Source organism: Lolium perenne, chromosome 6, assembly GCF_019359855.2.
Source record: "Lolium perenne isolate Kyuss_39 chromosome 6, Kyuss_2.0, whole genome shotgun sequence".
NCBI classification, from domain to species: Eukaryota; Viridiplantae; Streptophyta; class Magnoliopsida; order Poales; family Poaceae; genus Lolium; species Lolium perenne.
In genome coordinates, this window is record NC_067249.2 from 175,168,016 (window position 1) to 175,183,806 (window position 15,791).

The 15,791-nt window shown below is 47.8% G+C and overlaps 2 protein-coding genes across 2 annotated transcripts; one reads left to right on the forward strand and one right to left on the reverse strand.

The window, feature by feature from the left end:
* The first annotated feature begins 1,008 nt into the window (after positions 1-1,008).
* On the forward strand, positions 1,009-6,863 carry LOC127306893 (ATP-dependent zinc metalloprotease FTSH 7, chloroplastic). The gene is made up of 13 exons (XM_051337597.2): positions 1,009-2,027; positions 3,030-3,095; positions 3,189-3,323; positions 3,438-3,503; positions 3,587-3,772; positions 3,857-3,943; positions 4,047-4,160; positions 4,235-4,359; positions 4,434-4,542; positions 5,480-5,605; positions 5,693-6,013; positions 6,091-6,214; positions 6,346-6,863. Exons 1-13 carry the CDS (start codon positions 1,173-1,175, stop codon positions 6,483-6,485), a joined length of 2,454 nt encoding a protein of 817 aa, XP_051193557.1. The 5' UTR covers positions 1,009-1,172; the 3' UTR covers positions 6,486-6,863.
* Positions 6,864-9,403: 2,540 nt separating this feature from the next.
* LOC127306892 (cytochrome B5) lies at positions 9,404-10,642 on the reverse strand. The gene is made up of 3 exons (XM_051337596.2): positions 10,361-10,642; positions 9,963-10,029; positions 9,404-9,882 (listed from the first exon to the last, which is right to left on the reverse strand). Exons 1-3 carry the CDS (start codon positions 10,442-10,444, stop codon positions 9,632-9,634), a joined length of 402 nt encoding a protein of 133 aa, XP_051193556.1. The 5' UTR covers positions 10,445-10,642; the 3' UTR covers positions 9,404-9,631.
* Between the last annotated feature and the right edge of the window lie 5,149 nt (positions 10,643-15,791).

The window sequence follows — 15,791 nt, forward strand, 5'->3', positions numbered from 1 at the left end:
CGCGAGCGCGTGTCTCGGAAGCAACTACAAATTCGGTTCATCTCATCGAAGGATCAAGTTGCTGATATTTTTACTAAGCCTCTTCCTTTACCTTTGTATGATCATTGTAAGCGCAATCTCAATCTTTTCCTAGTTGAGATTGAGGGAGGGTGTTAGAATTATATTTGTATACGTATTGTAACCGTACTTTGTACACTATAAATATAACAAGACCCCTACCCGATGAGGAAAATCGGGATAGGCTTCTCCACATACGTTTCTTTACATAGTGGTCGTTAGGTGGTCAAAATACCTCGATAAATTTCTATTATGTTTTTAATGATTTGTTATATATGTGAACTTGTATTATAGATATGGATCCTCCTCGTAAAAAAGAAAAAAAGTGTGCACGAATAGATTGTGAATTACTTGCTGAGTTACGATTACAGTTGCAACTGTTTCACTCCTTATTTTGCAGCGTGCTACAGATTTGTGTGTCTTTTGTAAACCATTCAGCTGGGTGCCTCCGTGCCTGGGTGACAAGAAGGAAGGTGTAGATCTGCTCTCAAAACTCCACGTAAAATTGTTAAATCCATTGTTGCTTCCAAGATATGCTCCCAAATTCGATCGTCGCTCATCGTTTCTGTGGACATGAGCAGCTCGCTGCGCTGCACCGTCCGACGGGGCAAATATCTGGTCTGGCCCAAACTTCTGACAAACAATACTATCCTGCTCCCACTGACAACGAAGAGGGTGTTAACCCCCCTCTCCGCGGCTCCGTGCCATATCTCCAAGCCACGGATAATCCAGTGAAATCCAATAACGTCACAACCTTCCACTGATAAAGGCCCCCACAAGTTCAGTCCCACGGTGGAGCCCGCGTGACACCGAAAGGGTATGCAGAGCTCTCGGTGAGCGTATGTTCCAGCACGACGTGGAAATAACAACCCGGCGTGACGGCGAGATACGAATCTAACGGCGGGAGTAGCCCCTTCGTTGGTGGAGAGTTCCTTCCCTCCTTCCTCGCCTCGTCTCGTCTCGGCCTCTGCCTTCCTCCGTTCCTCATCTCCTCCGCCCCCCTCCCACCGGATTCCTCCACGCGCGCGCGCGCGCAGCATCAGAGCCCTCTCCCCGCTGCTCACTTATCCCTTCCCGTCGCCAATCTAGGGTTCGGGGCTCCCCCTCCCCCTCCCATGGCCGCCGCCGCCGCCGAAACCCTCGTCTCGCTCCCTATCGCCTCCCCTTCCCGCTCCCTCCTCCGCCCCCTCCGCAGGCGACTCGCCGCCCCATCCATCCGCCTGTCCGCCGCGCCGCCGCGGGGCCTCGGGTTCGCCCTCACCCCCCGCCGCGCCCGCTGCCCGCCGGCGGCGCGCGCCAACGTGGAGCGCGACGGCGACGGCGCGTCCGGTCCCGGAGACGCCTCCTCCACCGCAGAAACCGACCGCGACCCATCCGCCGAGCAAGCCGGCGACACCGCCACCACCAGCACCAGCACCACGGGCGCGACCCCACCGTCCCCGCCCCCCTCCTCCTCGTCCTCCAACCGGGAGCAGAACAAGTGGCGCCGGAAGGCGCTCAAGGGCGGCCGCGGCGGCGGGGTCGGGCGCTGGCTCTGGGAGCCCATAGTGCAGGGCCGCGAGATGGGGTTCCTGCTGCTGCAGCTCGGCTTCGCCATCTTCGCGCTGCGCATGCTGCGGCCCGAGATCACGCTGCCCGGCTCCGAGCCCCGGCCCCAGACCACCTACGTCAGCGTCCCCTACAGCGACTTCCTCGCCAGCGTCGACAAGGACCAGGTCAGGAAGGTCGAGGTCGACGGCGTGCACGTCATGTTCAGGCTCCGGCCCGAGGTCGAGGCCAGCGTCGTGCCCACGCAGACGCCGATGACCGACGCCGTCGCCGACAGCAGCAGCGCCCTCGCTCCCAGGAGGATCGTCTTCACCACCACGCGCCCCGTCGACATCAAGACGCCCTACGAGAAGATGTTGGAGAACAGCGTCGAGTTTGGCTCGCCGGATAGGAGGTCAGGCGGGATCCTCAACTCCGCATTGGTAAACACGATTTCACCTCATCTTATCTATCTCTTGTGCACACTTGTGACCTAAATGCATTGGAACCTCTTATACTCCGTCCGGTATTAATAACACTACCACTTGCCAGCAGGGAATAGGGCAAGTATGGTTTAGTCTCGAGAAATGCTTTGTTAGCATGTAAGTCTAAAACCACATATTTGTAATCGGCCGCCCTATGACCGCCGTGGATGCTTTGGTGCTTTGGTTATGCCTGAACTAATATTTTATAAGAACATTAAGTTCAATCCATATATCCTCGATTTAGTGTGCAAAACCAAGGTTCAACTATTGCCAAGAGTAATGTAGAAAAACTGACTTTTCTTCAGTCGGACCTGTCCTCTTCCCAATCCTATGCAGAAAACTAAGTTCCACCCTTGCATCCTGACATCAGAGTGATGAATTCAAAAATATAGTAAATCCTAGAATCACATATCAAAGTATTTTGCTCTTTTTACATACCATTGCTGGACCACCACACTTGCATGCAAGGATATGTTAAGGCATTATGTATTCATGGGTTGTACTTTAACATAGTAAAAGCCTATGTTAATGGAAATTGGAATCTAGCTTTGTAGCAAACGTGCGCTCGACATTTACAGAACTATGCGTGAATGAGCTTAATAAAAGCTGTCGCTGGAAAAGCCGGATGGAACTGGTGATGGATTTTATTCACGTGAAAAAGCAATAAATTGATATCCAGCCTGATATTTCTATTTGCAGGTCAAAAAGGGTGTCTGGTTTCTTGCCTCTAATATCGGGTTACTTATTTTATCCACATGTAGGAATTTGGCAGAATAGAAGTAGGTACGATACCACTGTGTGTTGTCCAAATTGAGGCATAGCTTAGGCTTGATAGGTGCAAATCTGTGACTTCTGTTATATGCGTGTGTAGTCGGCATTGTTCAATGTTCATGTCCACGTATATAAGTCTCTCTTAACATCTGCGATTTTTTCTCTAACCACACCCTTTATATTGTGCAGGTGGCTCTTATTTATGTTGTATTAATTGCAGTAGTTCTTCAGCGATTGCCAATAAACTTTTCTCAGGTACTGATTTGTGTATAGATTTTTTTTTTTACTTCTGTCAACTGGTGATATAGTTACATTTGTTTATCAGCAATTTTTCTTGTGTACAATCAGCAATCGACAGGTCAGCTGAGGAATCGGAAGAATTCAAGCTCTGGTGGGGAAAAAGTTTCAGAAAGTGCTGATATAGTTACATTTGCTGATGTGGCTGGAGTAGATGAGGCCAAAGAAGAGTTGGAAGAAATTGTGGTATGGGTTTTGTTATGACTTGTTACTGCTAGTACTCTGAAATATGCAGTGATGTTCTGATCTATCTATTGATCCGAGAAAAATAAGCAAGTTCTATCCGTTCATTATGTTCAGGAGTTTCTAAGGAACCCAGAAAGATATGTTCGTCTTGGTGCGCGTCCTCCTCGAGGTGTCTTGTTGGTTAGTTCCGCGGTCATCTATAGTAGTAGTGAATGCTGCTTTAGTTACCTTTGTTTGTTACCACAATTTATTTCTTTGTACAGGTGGGCCTTCCAGGAACTGGAAAGACACTTCTTGCAAAAGCCGTAGCAGGGGAAGCAGATGTCCCATTCATAAGTTGTTCTGCCAGTGAATTTGTGGAGCTATATGTAGGCATGGGAGCAGCTCGAGTACGTGAACTATTTGCTAGGGCCAAAAAGGACGCACCGTCAATTATTTTTATTGATGAGGTAAGTATACTTAGCCTCATCGAAGTATAATTTTTTTTTGTCTACTTATGTGCATGCTAACCCTTTGCATTTGGCTCTTTGTAGATTGATGCTGTGGCAAAAAGTCGTGATGGCAGGTATCGAATCGTCAGTAACGATGAGCGTGAGCAGACACTAAATCAACTGCTCACGGTAGGATGACAATATTTATTTACTCTTGAGTTTCTACTGTACTTCAGTGCATTCCTATGACTTTCTTGGTTTAGCCACTGTTAATTTTCGCTAGTTTTTGTAGGAAATGGATGGTTTTGATACCAATTCAGCTGTCATTGTACTTGGAGCAACGAACAGAGCAGATGTTTTGGATCCTGCTCTTCGGCGCCCTGGCAGATTTGACCGTGTTGTTATGGTTAGCTTCCCTTAACAACTCAAAAGTATTACTGGCATCCGAATTTTCAAAGATGACAGATTTCTTTGTGACAGGTTGAAGCCCCTGATAAATTTGGAAGAGAATCTATTCTAAAAGTTCATGTGAAAAGAAAAGAACTTCCGCTTGGTAAAGATGTAGATCTCAGTGGCATTGCTGCAATGACAACTGGTTTTACAGGGTAACAATTGATCTTCCAGCTCATTTTTCTTAACCACGTAGCACTTTTCATTTTACTTTTATCACCCTATACAGGGCAGACCTTGCAAATTTAGTAAATGAAGCTGCTCTGTTGGCTGGGAGATCAAATAAACAAATAGTGGAAAGGATTGACTTCATCAGTGCGGTTGAACGCTCTATAGCTGTATGTTGTTCTGTCATCTATTTTTTTTATTACTTTGTCTTTATTTAAAGCAGATGCATATACTATGTTATATTTCATTCAGCTTCTAATTATTTCCTTATTTATCTTAGTCTTCACAACTCTGCAATGCACAGAGGATTACAAGATAAAATGGTGTCTAGACAGCGCTATCTGTAGAACTGTTCTGTGGGTCTCTGTGTGTTCTGTTTTGGTGCATAAAGACACTTAACAGTAACATGCATTCAGAAATGATTTATACATAAAAACTGCCCCCTTAATAGTTAATAGTACGGGCAATGAAGCTAGCAGCGCATTTTGTCTCTTAATGGCCTACCTTCTGTATGGTGTAAACTATTCTCATCCATGCTGGTTTTGTGGTAAAAAAATGTTTGGTGGCAGTGGTACTTAAATATCCACTAGACACTGGGGTGGGGGAATGGATGTGCAATCCCACCACCAGGGTTCATAGCACCATGTATTTAGGTTAAAGGTTCCTATTTATCCAGTTTCCTTACAAGAAACCCTTGCTATTTTTAAGCATTCAACTTGCCTAGTTCAGTTTGTTAGCATAAAGGAATTTTCTAACTTCCCTGTAACTAGGATTCTGCTCTCTGCGTTTAGCCTGTTTTCAATATTTTTCTTCTAGCCAAAACAAGTTCGGTGAATAGTATACACGTTTTCACCCCTCTCTCTTCTTTAGTAATATTCAAGCAATATGTCTGTACAACCGCCTTCTATGAGGTCTTAGTTATGAGCGTGGTGCTGCCATCCGCTTTTGTTTTCTAGGAGCGGCGTATGACTTCTGCCCTCAGTCCTTGTCCTATTATAATATTGCTGTGGAAAATACACGTTCCTGTTCTTAGTTATATTAGTTGTCCACTCTATTTCCCTTGTCTCTCGAAGTTAACTGTGAACATTGTGTTTGACCTTTTGTTAGGGTATAGAGAAGAAACATGTAAAGCTGAAGGGCAATGAAAAGGCTGTTGTTGCACGGCATGAAGTTGGTCATGCAGTTGTGGGAACTGCTGTAGCAAAGCTGTTGCCAGGGCAGCCACGTGTGGAGGTTTGAACTCAAGCAACTATTGATAGAACAACTTAATAATAATAGTTCTAAATTGGTCTTACTTTCTATTGCTGTATATTTCCCCAGAAATTGAGTATACTGCCGAGGTCAGGAGGTGCATTAGGCTTTACATACACTCCTCCCACAACAGAAGATAGATATTTGCTCTTTGTCGATGAACTGCGTGGACGTCTAGTAACACTTCTGGGTGGACGGGCGGCAGAGGAAATAGTTCTAGCAGGACGGGTTTCTACTGGGGCTCTTGATGATATAAGACGTGCAACTGACATGGCTTACAAAGCCGTAGCAGAGTATGGTCTTAATCAGCGTATTGGTCCAATATCACTAGCTACATTGTCAAATGGTGGGTTAGATGACTCTGGAGGCTCTCCATTTGGAAGGGATCAGGTTTGTCAATATTTCATACACTTCCATATTAAACTATTAAGCTGCCTACTAAGCTCATATTGAAAAACCAATGGCAGGGCCATCTGGTTGATCTTGTCCAAGGGGAAGTAAAAGCACTTCTACAATCGGCACTTGAAGTTGCTCTTTCAGTTATCCGTGCAAATCCAGGAGTTCTGGAAGGCCTTGGAGCATATTTAGAAGGTAATTTGACAAATTGTCAGGTTGAGAATGTTATTATGGTGCATATTTCGTCATGAGCTATGCTTCACAAGGTAGACATGGAAATTGTTTGATGTGGTATGTCTAACTGCTGATCTTCACGCACCTTCCAGAGAATGAAAAGGTCGAAGGCGAGGAGCTACAAGAGTGGCTTAAGTCAGTTGTTGCCCCGGAAGAATTGGCATCTTTTATTACAGGAAAGCAAGAGCATGTTCTACAGCTCCAAGTAGCCCCCCTAGCATCAGAATTATAAATTGGACTCTTAGACACAATTAATTTAACCTAGCTTGAACCGCTAAAGCTCTGGGATGCAGTGAAAAGTCTACATGCCCAAGTGGTGCTGTATATATATACGGTGGTGGCTGCCCTTGACTAAAAGAATTACGGAAGTGATTATCGAGTTGTTACCTCCGGAATATTGTAAGTCCTTCAGTTCCGTGGCTCTACAATGCTGTTTTATAGACTAGGTGGGTGGTGCACATGTAAACAATATTCTTTTTTCTTTTCTTTTCCTGTTACATTCTTTTCTGTCAATCCTCCCGGTACATGATTCTTATTACCTTACAATCTTATCGATACTAATAGAAGAATGTATTCATATATGGTTTACACACAACGTTTCTTGCCTTGATATACTTCAGTTCCGCCTGCCCTTTTTATCTAAGCAAACTCTTCAATTCCAGCATTTGCAGAATGCTCAAACATGAAATGATCTTTACAAAGTGCGTTGTTCTTTTCAAGGAAATTGGTATCACAAAAAATGGGGCTGCTGAGATAGGAATTATGAAATTTGCCTATGCAATACACGCTGAGTTGGTAAAGTTGCTAGTAGGAAAGCAGAACCACCGATATGTGATACAGAAACTCAAATTATAAAGCGAGTGGAATTCATCTACATCGTAAATGTCTGGAGCCTTTTATTTGGGGAAAATAGTTGTAATTGTACTGTGTGTGTATTTTTTGTTTGTTTGTTTGTAAAGTTCTAGAAATGTTCAAAAGCTAGAAAGAAAATAGGGAAAATTAGAAGGATCTAAACAGTGTTTCTATCTAGGTACTAAACCCTCGCTGAGTATTCTCTTTGCCCTTGGATAAACATGGGAAAGTTCTTCATTTAGTGGTTCCTGCATAGATAGAGATCAGGCGTGATGTCTTTTAAGACAGCCATTCCGAGTACTAATGCTACAGCTACGGGCAGTTTTTTCTTACGGAATTGAGTTACGGATTGACGTGGACGAAAATCAGAGGGATTACGCCCTGAAATCAAGGAAACAAATTAGATTTGCACTAACCCGGGACTTCCACTTCATTCCGTAAGGTCCGTCCGTAACCAAATTTCCGTACGTCCAGCATTATTGATTCCAAATGCCAGGTTCTTCTTTTAAGACTGAACCTGACCGGTTAATCTGGAAATGGACAGTATATGACAATTACTCTGCACAATCCTGCTACAAGGCAACCTTCCAGGGATCAATCGCGAGCAAGGCAGGGCTTGTAAGCTAATCTGGAGAAACTGGGTGCCGCCACGGGTGAAATTCTTCCACTGGCTCGCAGAGCAAGACCGTTGCTGGACGGCTGATCGTCTCGCCTGGTGCGGGCTGCAACATCATTCAGTTTGCCTCCTTTGCGTCAAGGAGGAGTCTCGAGTGGTGGGTAAAGGCCAGGCAATGCACCCTAAACCCCTGGGCCTCGTCTCAGCAACGAGCTCAGAGGCCGCTCATTCCCCCTCTCCTTCTCTCTCATCACTACAGTAACTGAGAGCTCTCTCAGAGGGCCGGGCCGACCCGAGGCCAATCTCACCGGTGCCGCCGGTCGAGATGGGCGGAGGGAAGGCGCCGGAGTAGTTAGGGTAGTTAGATGTAGTGGCTATATGCCGGTAGGGGCCCTGGTGCCCGGTAGTTTGAGCGGAGGAGGACCTGGATCTCGTCCGATCTAGGGTTCTTTCTTCTCAATCTTCTTCTCCGGCGGTCGGAGGGGAGAGTGGAGAGGAGGACTGGCGCTCAGTCCAATAAAGGAGTGGCGGTGAACCACCTTCTGCAGAGCGACTGCGGCGGGAGGCGCTTATCCCTGGCCGGCCTTGGAGGCGAGGGGGGAAAAGCGCGTCTGCTGGCAACCAATGGCGTGAACGAGCTCCTGGCCGGCCGTGGAGGTGAGGAGGAGCCCAGCCGCGCCATTTCTTCGTCGACTGTTGATGGGCGGTCTTATCTGCGCCGCTTTTGGTGCAGTAGCAGAGCACTGATGCTGCTCCTCTTGGTCGGCCATGGAGGCGAGAGAGAGGACATCGATGTTGCTGCTATGCACTGGAGACGGTGCCGTACCTGCATCAACCTCGGAGCTGTGTGTGCTTCATCTTCACCGTCGTTCATACGGCGGTTAGCCTGGGAAGCTCTCCAACAGGGGACTCATGCCGGCATTTTCGCCCTGCCCCTGCATCTTATGGCCAAAAGGCGCCCCTTCTCCAGGTTCTCTTCCTCCACAGGGAGGCTATCTGGCTCGTCGTCGACAACCCCTGCTCCTGATGCCCCAAGTGGTTTGCTCCCCGGCGGCGTTGGAGGCGGTCGATGGCGGTGTCCTTTCTCCGGCGCAGATCAAGGACCTGATCGCTTTTTTGCTTTCTTACCTAGGGTCCTGCTTGCGAAGTATGAGGGCTTCTCTGTTATTTTGTGTTTTTCATAGACCCTTTATGTAATCTGGTCTGTAACCGCGTGGTTTTAATACAACTCCTGGTCCTTCGGGGCCTTTATTGTTCAAAAAAAAAAAGCAATGAGCTCAGCCTTCTTTCAGCACGCTGACCTCACGCATCAAAAAGAAGCTAGGCTTTGGGCTAGAGCAGGTGTGTAAGGCCTTAGGGCAACAACCTAGGATATTCACTGACCATCTTCTGTGTAATGTTAGCCTCCTAGGAGGAATGTAACAAGTAACAACTTCAAAGGTTCTTTGTGTTTTCTCAAAAAAGGATGATCTCCATGAAAATGGATGTCGAATATGGTCCTTGATCACCAAGTAGAGTATTGTCCCATAGGTTCAACCTTAAGGTCGAAGAGGTCAAATATAAACGCAACGAAACCACGAGAAACCTACAATGGATGAAAAGATGATCCCTAGTTTTTAAAAAATGGAGAAAAAGAGTAACATTTCCGATCCTGTAAACATATTAGTAATAATAATACTCCGTACTATGAAATTGCCAACAATTAATCAAAGTATACTTCCTCCACGTTTATGATAGAACCACAAGTCTACGGTTGCAGTATTTTTTTCCCTTTTTGAAGAGAAAAAACCGATTGCCGTGTTTGAGACGGAACACTAGCCATCAGGCTGACAGACGACAGCTACTTAAGACGCGCAGATACTTCCAAGAAGGCTACATACAGGATTGCATCACGACGGCATCTGTTTTCCCTATTCTGTTTCGGTGTTGGCGAAGTTCTGGAACCCAAAAGCCATGGTCACCAGCAGGAGGGGCACGGCGAGCTGCAGCACCGTGCGCCAGACGCCCGGGCTGCTGGCGCTAGGAGCCGGGAAGTCCTCGACTTTGACGGGCTTGGCGGGCATGGTTGCGGCGTCGAACTCCCCGATGCAGTACTGCGCCATCTGCTCCTTGGCCGATTCGCTGTGGCCGATGTTCTCGTAGTCGGCCGTGGCGTCCTTGCCTGCAGGAACATGCCAGCCAGATCACTCCCGACCTAAACGAAGAGACAAGATCTGTGAAAGCATGTGGAGGAGCGCTCACCGATGCACGCCAGCAGGACCTCGTCGCCGCCGGGGTGCTCCTCCATGAACTCCGTCACGTCGTACACCTGAGTTGAAGCAGCTAGCAGCGGTGAGTCTGGGCCGGAAGAAACATGCCCAAATCATATGAATCATGCACCATCTGTCCATCTGTACTACAATCTTCTTCTTAGGGCTTCGTAACCTTGCGGTGACGGCGGGAACTAGTTTGCCTAGATTTCTCTACGCAAAAATCATTTCGGGCTTGTTCGGGTTGGAGGGATTTGAAGGGGACTGGCCGGGATGGATTGAGGTGGATTAAATCCTTTGCAAACCAAAATCCTCTCAAATCCACTCTGATCCTCGAACAAAGCCTTCAAGTGAAACAAGGACATAAAGATGCCAGGATATGGATACAACCTTGCCGTTGATGATGAGCCAGCAATCCTTCCGATCAGCGTGCGGCCGCACCTCCTCGAACGAGTACACCTTCCCTGCCGCCATGGCGATCGGACTTTCCTTGCTCCCAAAAGCTTCAGGCCAACACCGGAAGAAGCTGTGTCTTCAGTATTAAACACAACCCCGCAGTGTCAAGAAGAAGATTATTTGTGGTTGGTGAACTGGGAAAGACGGAGCGAGGGCACGGGGTACTTGCAGTCTATATTTTCTGCTTGTGCCGTCCGCATTAGCCTGTATAGACTACCGCGACGCCGTGCGGTCTTAAAACGTGCCGGTGATCAGCAGTTTGACTTTGACGTGGGCACGACGAGACGCCTCGCACATTCTAAGGGCATGTACAATGGTATCTAATCAGCTGTCTGTAAGGGATGCCACGTGGGATTTTTTGTGACCTGGAGCGGAGAGAGGGAAGAGAGAGACGCAAGCTGTCTGTAGAATTACCGACGATCTGTAGCGCCGAAAAATCCGTCCCAACCGACGGCCTTCCACCGTTGTACGAGGGCGTCTGTAATCCGAGTCAATTAAAAGAGACCGGAGGGAGTACTAGTTTTTTCTTCTTCGATCTCCATGGATCCAGTCTAGAAAATGGCAGCAAGAAGACCGCACGGAGTGGTGGTCGCGCCGGAGCCGGGGGAGATTGCCGAGCTTGCGGAGGAGGACCTCGAGCACGGTGCTGGTGGAGGTGAGGGAGGCAGGGTCGAGCACTCTCCGGCGGGGATGGTCATGGTCGGCGGTGTGGTTGAGGCGGCGGAGCAGCCCGGGTCGACGGCCGTCGGGATGGATCTGGATTTGGAAATTTTGCTGCGAGAGAGTGCAGAGTGCGAGCAGTTTAGGAATTCGGGGGTCGATTTGATCTCCTCACCGGTGGAAAATCACTTGCTGGCTACAGGCGGCGTACGGCGCCTCAGGCAAAGGCTGCAACTATGACATAATTTCACCTCCAGTGACACTCCTTCGTCATCGGGATGAGCATCATGATGCCGTTCTTCACATCCTGGATGAGCAGTGGAGCGGGTGTGGTGGTAGCCAGAGTTGGAAAAGATTTAAGTGACAGTTATATTTTTGCTAATCATGCGGCACTATCAACGGCAGAAAAGACAGTCTATTGTATATGGTGTTTTTACTCCCGTCTGCATGTGACGTGGAACCTTGCTACAGACAGAGGTTGTCTAAACTAATGTACATGCCCTAACTTGAGGCTCGCGTGCCAAGACATTTTGCTTCGGCGCATGAGACTGGTGATTGGAAGTTTGGAACCAACGAAAAGTCACGAGCGTTCCGGTGGGCAAGCCCCTCGATCGGCAGTTTCCTGGCTCCTCACGTTTGATTTGCTCTACCATACGGTCCAAAAAGATTTGACACTCATTTTAGCGCGAAACCTCCGCGAGTTTGTCCATGGGAGCAACGGCGGCCCATAGAAGTTGCCAGGAAATCTCCTTTGTGGGCCCGGCAACCTTACCTTTTTTTTTCTTTTTTGGAAAATCCAGGAGTTGCCATCCACCCACCTCAAAGCTCCCGGAGCCGGTGGTATGCCAGTTGAAGATCACTTCTGCTCCGGTGCTCCTCCCCTGAAAAAAATCTGAGAGCCTCAAACACAACAACGGTGGAGATCTTTCCATACCTGTTTGTAAGCGGGGGTAAGATCATAATTTTAGTGTAGGTCCACCGTCTGTACAGTTCTGTACAGGCCTGTATGGCCCGCATCGTGTCGTACCTCTTTTTTGTACGTATCTACAATTTCAAAACAAAAGCATGCACGATGTGGAGCGGTACTTAGAAAGATGAGATCATTAACTGGTCATGTGACCTTCTTTTCCTTCTTACGCAAGTACACATACTGTATCAATACACACATGATTGGATATGGATTTCGGCGGATCTAACACACGAAAAAAATTAACTATGACTCTTCAACTTACATTTAGGGGGGAGCACCGGAGCAACCCTCGTTGAAGATATAGTGTTAAAGGAAATTTTACACGTGTTGTGTGGCGGCAGTATACCGGAAAGGATGCCATAAAACAATTGGTGCGTTGATCTTGAAGGTTCACAACCCTGATCGTCTAAAAGATCTTCGTCCGTTTAGCCTTTCCAACATGGTGTGTAAGCTTATTTACAAGGTCGTCGCCAAACGGCTCAAATAATTTTGGGAGAGATTGTTTCTCCGAACCAGAGTGTCTTCGTCCTAAGAAGGTTAACCTCAGACAATACTACCATATAAAATGTCACAATACGAGAAGAAAAAGGAGAGGGAAAGATGTTGTTGGCGTCCGAAACCCACCGGCGAGCTACGGCTGGCAACACGAAGAGCCGGGAACAACCTTAGGGCTGCGGCTGGCCCTGGTCCCTTCGAGCGACGGCCCGCAAAGCTCCTGGTACGCACGTCCCGATGCTGGTGCAAGGGCGTGCCACCTGATCTATACCTGATCAGGAAGGTGATGGATTTGCTTCGCTTAGTTTCCTGCATGGCATACACGTAAACATTAAATACGAGCCTCGATCGGCTCTCGGAGTTGTCTCGTGAATCGGCTCAAGGAGCCGATCCACCCATGACTCGTATGGGGTTTAGGATTGCATGGTGGTCCTGCTTGATCAAAACAAAGCTAAAACGACCTACGACGATCTAGGGTTTTCACCACATAATCGGAACATCCTACTCGTGATTGAGCCTGGCAGCCACGCACGGTGATCATAAACCGACCCTAGACAAGGCCTAAAAACCAACATCAAGTTGATCCCCGGAACATCTTATCTAGGGTTAGCAAACTACACCCTACGTGCCACTGGATCATTCAACCCATTTGTAAGGCCTAACTATGCAGATATTAAACTAATCCTTGATGAATCAAGGAGCGATCATAACGGATCGGATCTACTAAACAATGATCAAGCAAGATGCCGCCCTTACACCTAAGAAAGGTGTAAGGACGGCTAGACGTCTAAGGGTTGCATGGACGAAAACATGTAGCACGGTAAAGCAATGCTAACCCTAACACATCTATGATAACTACGTTGCTCGCCATCAACAAGGCTTCAGCACTAGCAACGCATGGATAACGAATAAACGTATACTGCCTAGATCGCAAGATGCGATCTAGGCAGCATGATGCTTACCCGGAAGAAACCCTCGAAACAAGGGGTCGACGATGCGCCAAGATTGGTTTGTGATGAACGTGATTGTTATTTATTTCAGAAACCCTAGATACATATTTATAGTCCGTAGACTTTCTAACGTGGGAATAATCCCAACCGTGCACGAGCCAAACTCTAACTAACCGACACGTATCCTATTATATTTACAGATACAAGGGCAAACTAGCCCAAACTTCGTGTACAAGGCCGGTTCACGTATTCTTCCATGTATATTTCTTCAAGCCCAATCTTGATCGCGGCCCACCTCTGACTCGGTCAAATTCTGGCGATAACACATGCCCCCCTGGTTTTGGAATTGATAATTCCAAAATCACTCTGCTTTTTCTTTGTCGGGTCATGTCGTGGCAGAGCAGAACCGTCGCAGTATTCTTCATCATGATGCCTTGCCTTCTCAATTTCTCTGCAAGATTTGATAGCTTTTAGCATCACTTCCTCGGAAACTGCAATAGCATTAAATCTCCACTATGCTCTCCCTTATTTAACCGTGCCGAACGATTCGCCTCTTCATCCCCTCCTCTGTTCTAGCTATCGGCACCAAAAAATTCCCAATCCAGAGCAATGGCTTCCTCCTCTTCCTCCTCCGCCTCATCGGATCTCTCCTCCCAGTCCTTCTCCTCTTCGTCCCCCTCCAGCTCGTCGGTATTCTTCGATTCCTCCTCATCCCGTGAGCCGACGCCGGAGTGGGACCCGGTGGCTGCTCAGATGAGGGCGCACAACAGGCGCGCCCCAGAAGAGTGGGACCAGGAGGACCACGCCTCCTCCGTTTGGTCTGAGGACGACAAGTCCTTGACCAGCGGAGACGAAGAGCTCCAGTTCCTCGCCGATGGGGAACTGGAACCGGAGAGCGAGGATGACTCATTCTCCTGGGACGGGTACACCTTCTCCGAGGAAGAGGAGGAGGAAGACGACGACACCGACTCCCTCGAGGATTACCCGCCGGCGAAGCGGTTCCGCGCCGGGTCAGACGACGATGACGACGACGACGTCGACGATGAGGATGATGAGGCCCCCCCTGGGGGCCACTGGAGCAGTGACGAGGAGCCCGCCGGCAGCAGCGCCGACGAGAGCTCCGACGAACGACGAGGGCAGCAACGGCCCGTAGACTAGGACCTAGTAGCATAGGCCTAGCAGTAGTAGTAAATCGGCCAATAGGCCTTTCTTTTGTTCTTCCTTCCTTGAGCAATTGGCGCTTTCTTTGTAAGAAATCCTTTATTAATGAAGAAATATTCCCCAAATAATTTTGCTTCTTTGTTGATTTTGCCGATTGTCAAACGAAGTTGATGCACAAAGAACCGATGGCAGGGCATCGGCTTATGCCATAAACATGCTTTAAGGCCATAAAAGTTGCCTACTCACACGGTCAACAAATCCAATTCGTGTCCACGCCATCTCCCGATCTCAAACGCACAGATTCAGCAAAATCCAATCGAGAAAATCATCTCAAATGTCATGGGCTCTGGCTTGAACTTGACCTGTTAACCTGCTCAATTGAGCTTGTTCTGTCTAGAGTCGATGATAATGCATCGGCTTTTTCATTATTCTAAAGTCGATGTCCATGCATCGGCTGTACTGATATCTATATTTCTCAAGTCGATGCCTGCGCATCGGCTATGATTTGCATATAATTTTTTTTTTACCGGCCGATTTCATGAATCGGCCCCCATATTTCCTTTACTGGTCATCCCACATGCTTGGGAAATATTTCTTGAGATGTTGACCATTGACAGCTACTGGGAACTTAGCGCCGTCCAGCTGCTCCAGCATGTATGCATTACCCTTCAAGGCTTGAACGGCTTTGTATGGACCGTGCCAATTAGAAGACCATTTGCCATATGCTTTATCCTTGGTTCCTAATGGCAACACTGCTTCCCATACTAGAACACCCACTTGGAACTCCTTTGGTCTCACCTTCTTATTGTATGCACGAGCTACCCTGGCTTTGTTCTCTTTAATCTTTTCCAACGACCAAAGTCTAAGTTCCGTTGCATCCTCAATAGTGTCACTCATCAAAGCTGCATATTCTTCAGCTGTTAGATCATTCTGAAACGTGACACGTCTTGATCCAGCCGTAATTTCCCAAGGCAATACGGCTTCCTGCCCATAGACAAGCTGGTAAGGCGAAGTCTTTATGGCTCCATGGCATGACATGCGGTAGGCCCACAAAGCTTCTGACAGTGTTTCATGCCAAACCCTAGGGTTCTCGTCAATCTTCCTCTTGATCAGCTTGATCAGGCTCTGA

Coding starts and splice junctions, on each gene's coding strand:
- LOC127306893 (XM_051337597.2), top strand. CDS start 1,173: ATGGCCGCCGCCGCCGCCGAAACCCTCGTCTCGCTCCCTATCGCCTCC. Junction 3,773..3,856: donor CAATTATTTTTATTGATGAG/GTAAGTATACTT, acceptor GGCTCTTTGTAG/ATTGATGCTGTGGCAAAAAG. Junction 6,014..6,090: donor CTCCATTTGGAAGGGATCAG/GTTTGTCAATAT, acceptor AACCAATGGCAG/GGCCATCTGGTTGATCTTGT.
- LOC127306892 (XM_051337596.2), bottom strand. CDS start 10,444: ATGGCGGCAGGGAAGGTGTACTCGTTCGAGGAGGTGCGGCCGCACGCT. Junction 10,030..10,360: donor GGCTCATCATCAACGGCAAG/GTTGTATCCATA, acceptor GCTTCAACTCAG/GTGTACGACGTGACGGAGTT. Junction 9,883..9,962: donor GGTCCTGCTGGCGTGCATCG/GTGAGCGCTCCT, acceptor ATGTTCCTGCAG/GCAAGGACGCCACGGCCGAC.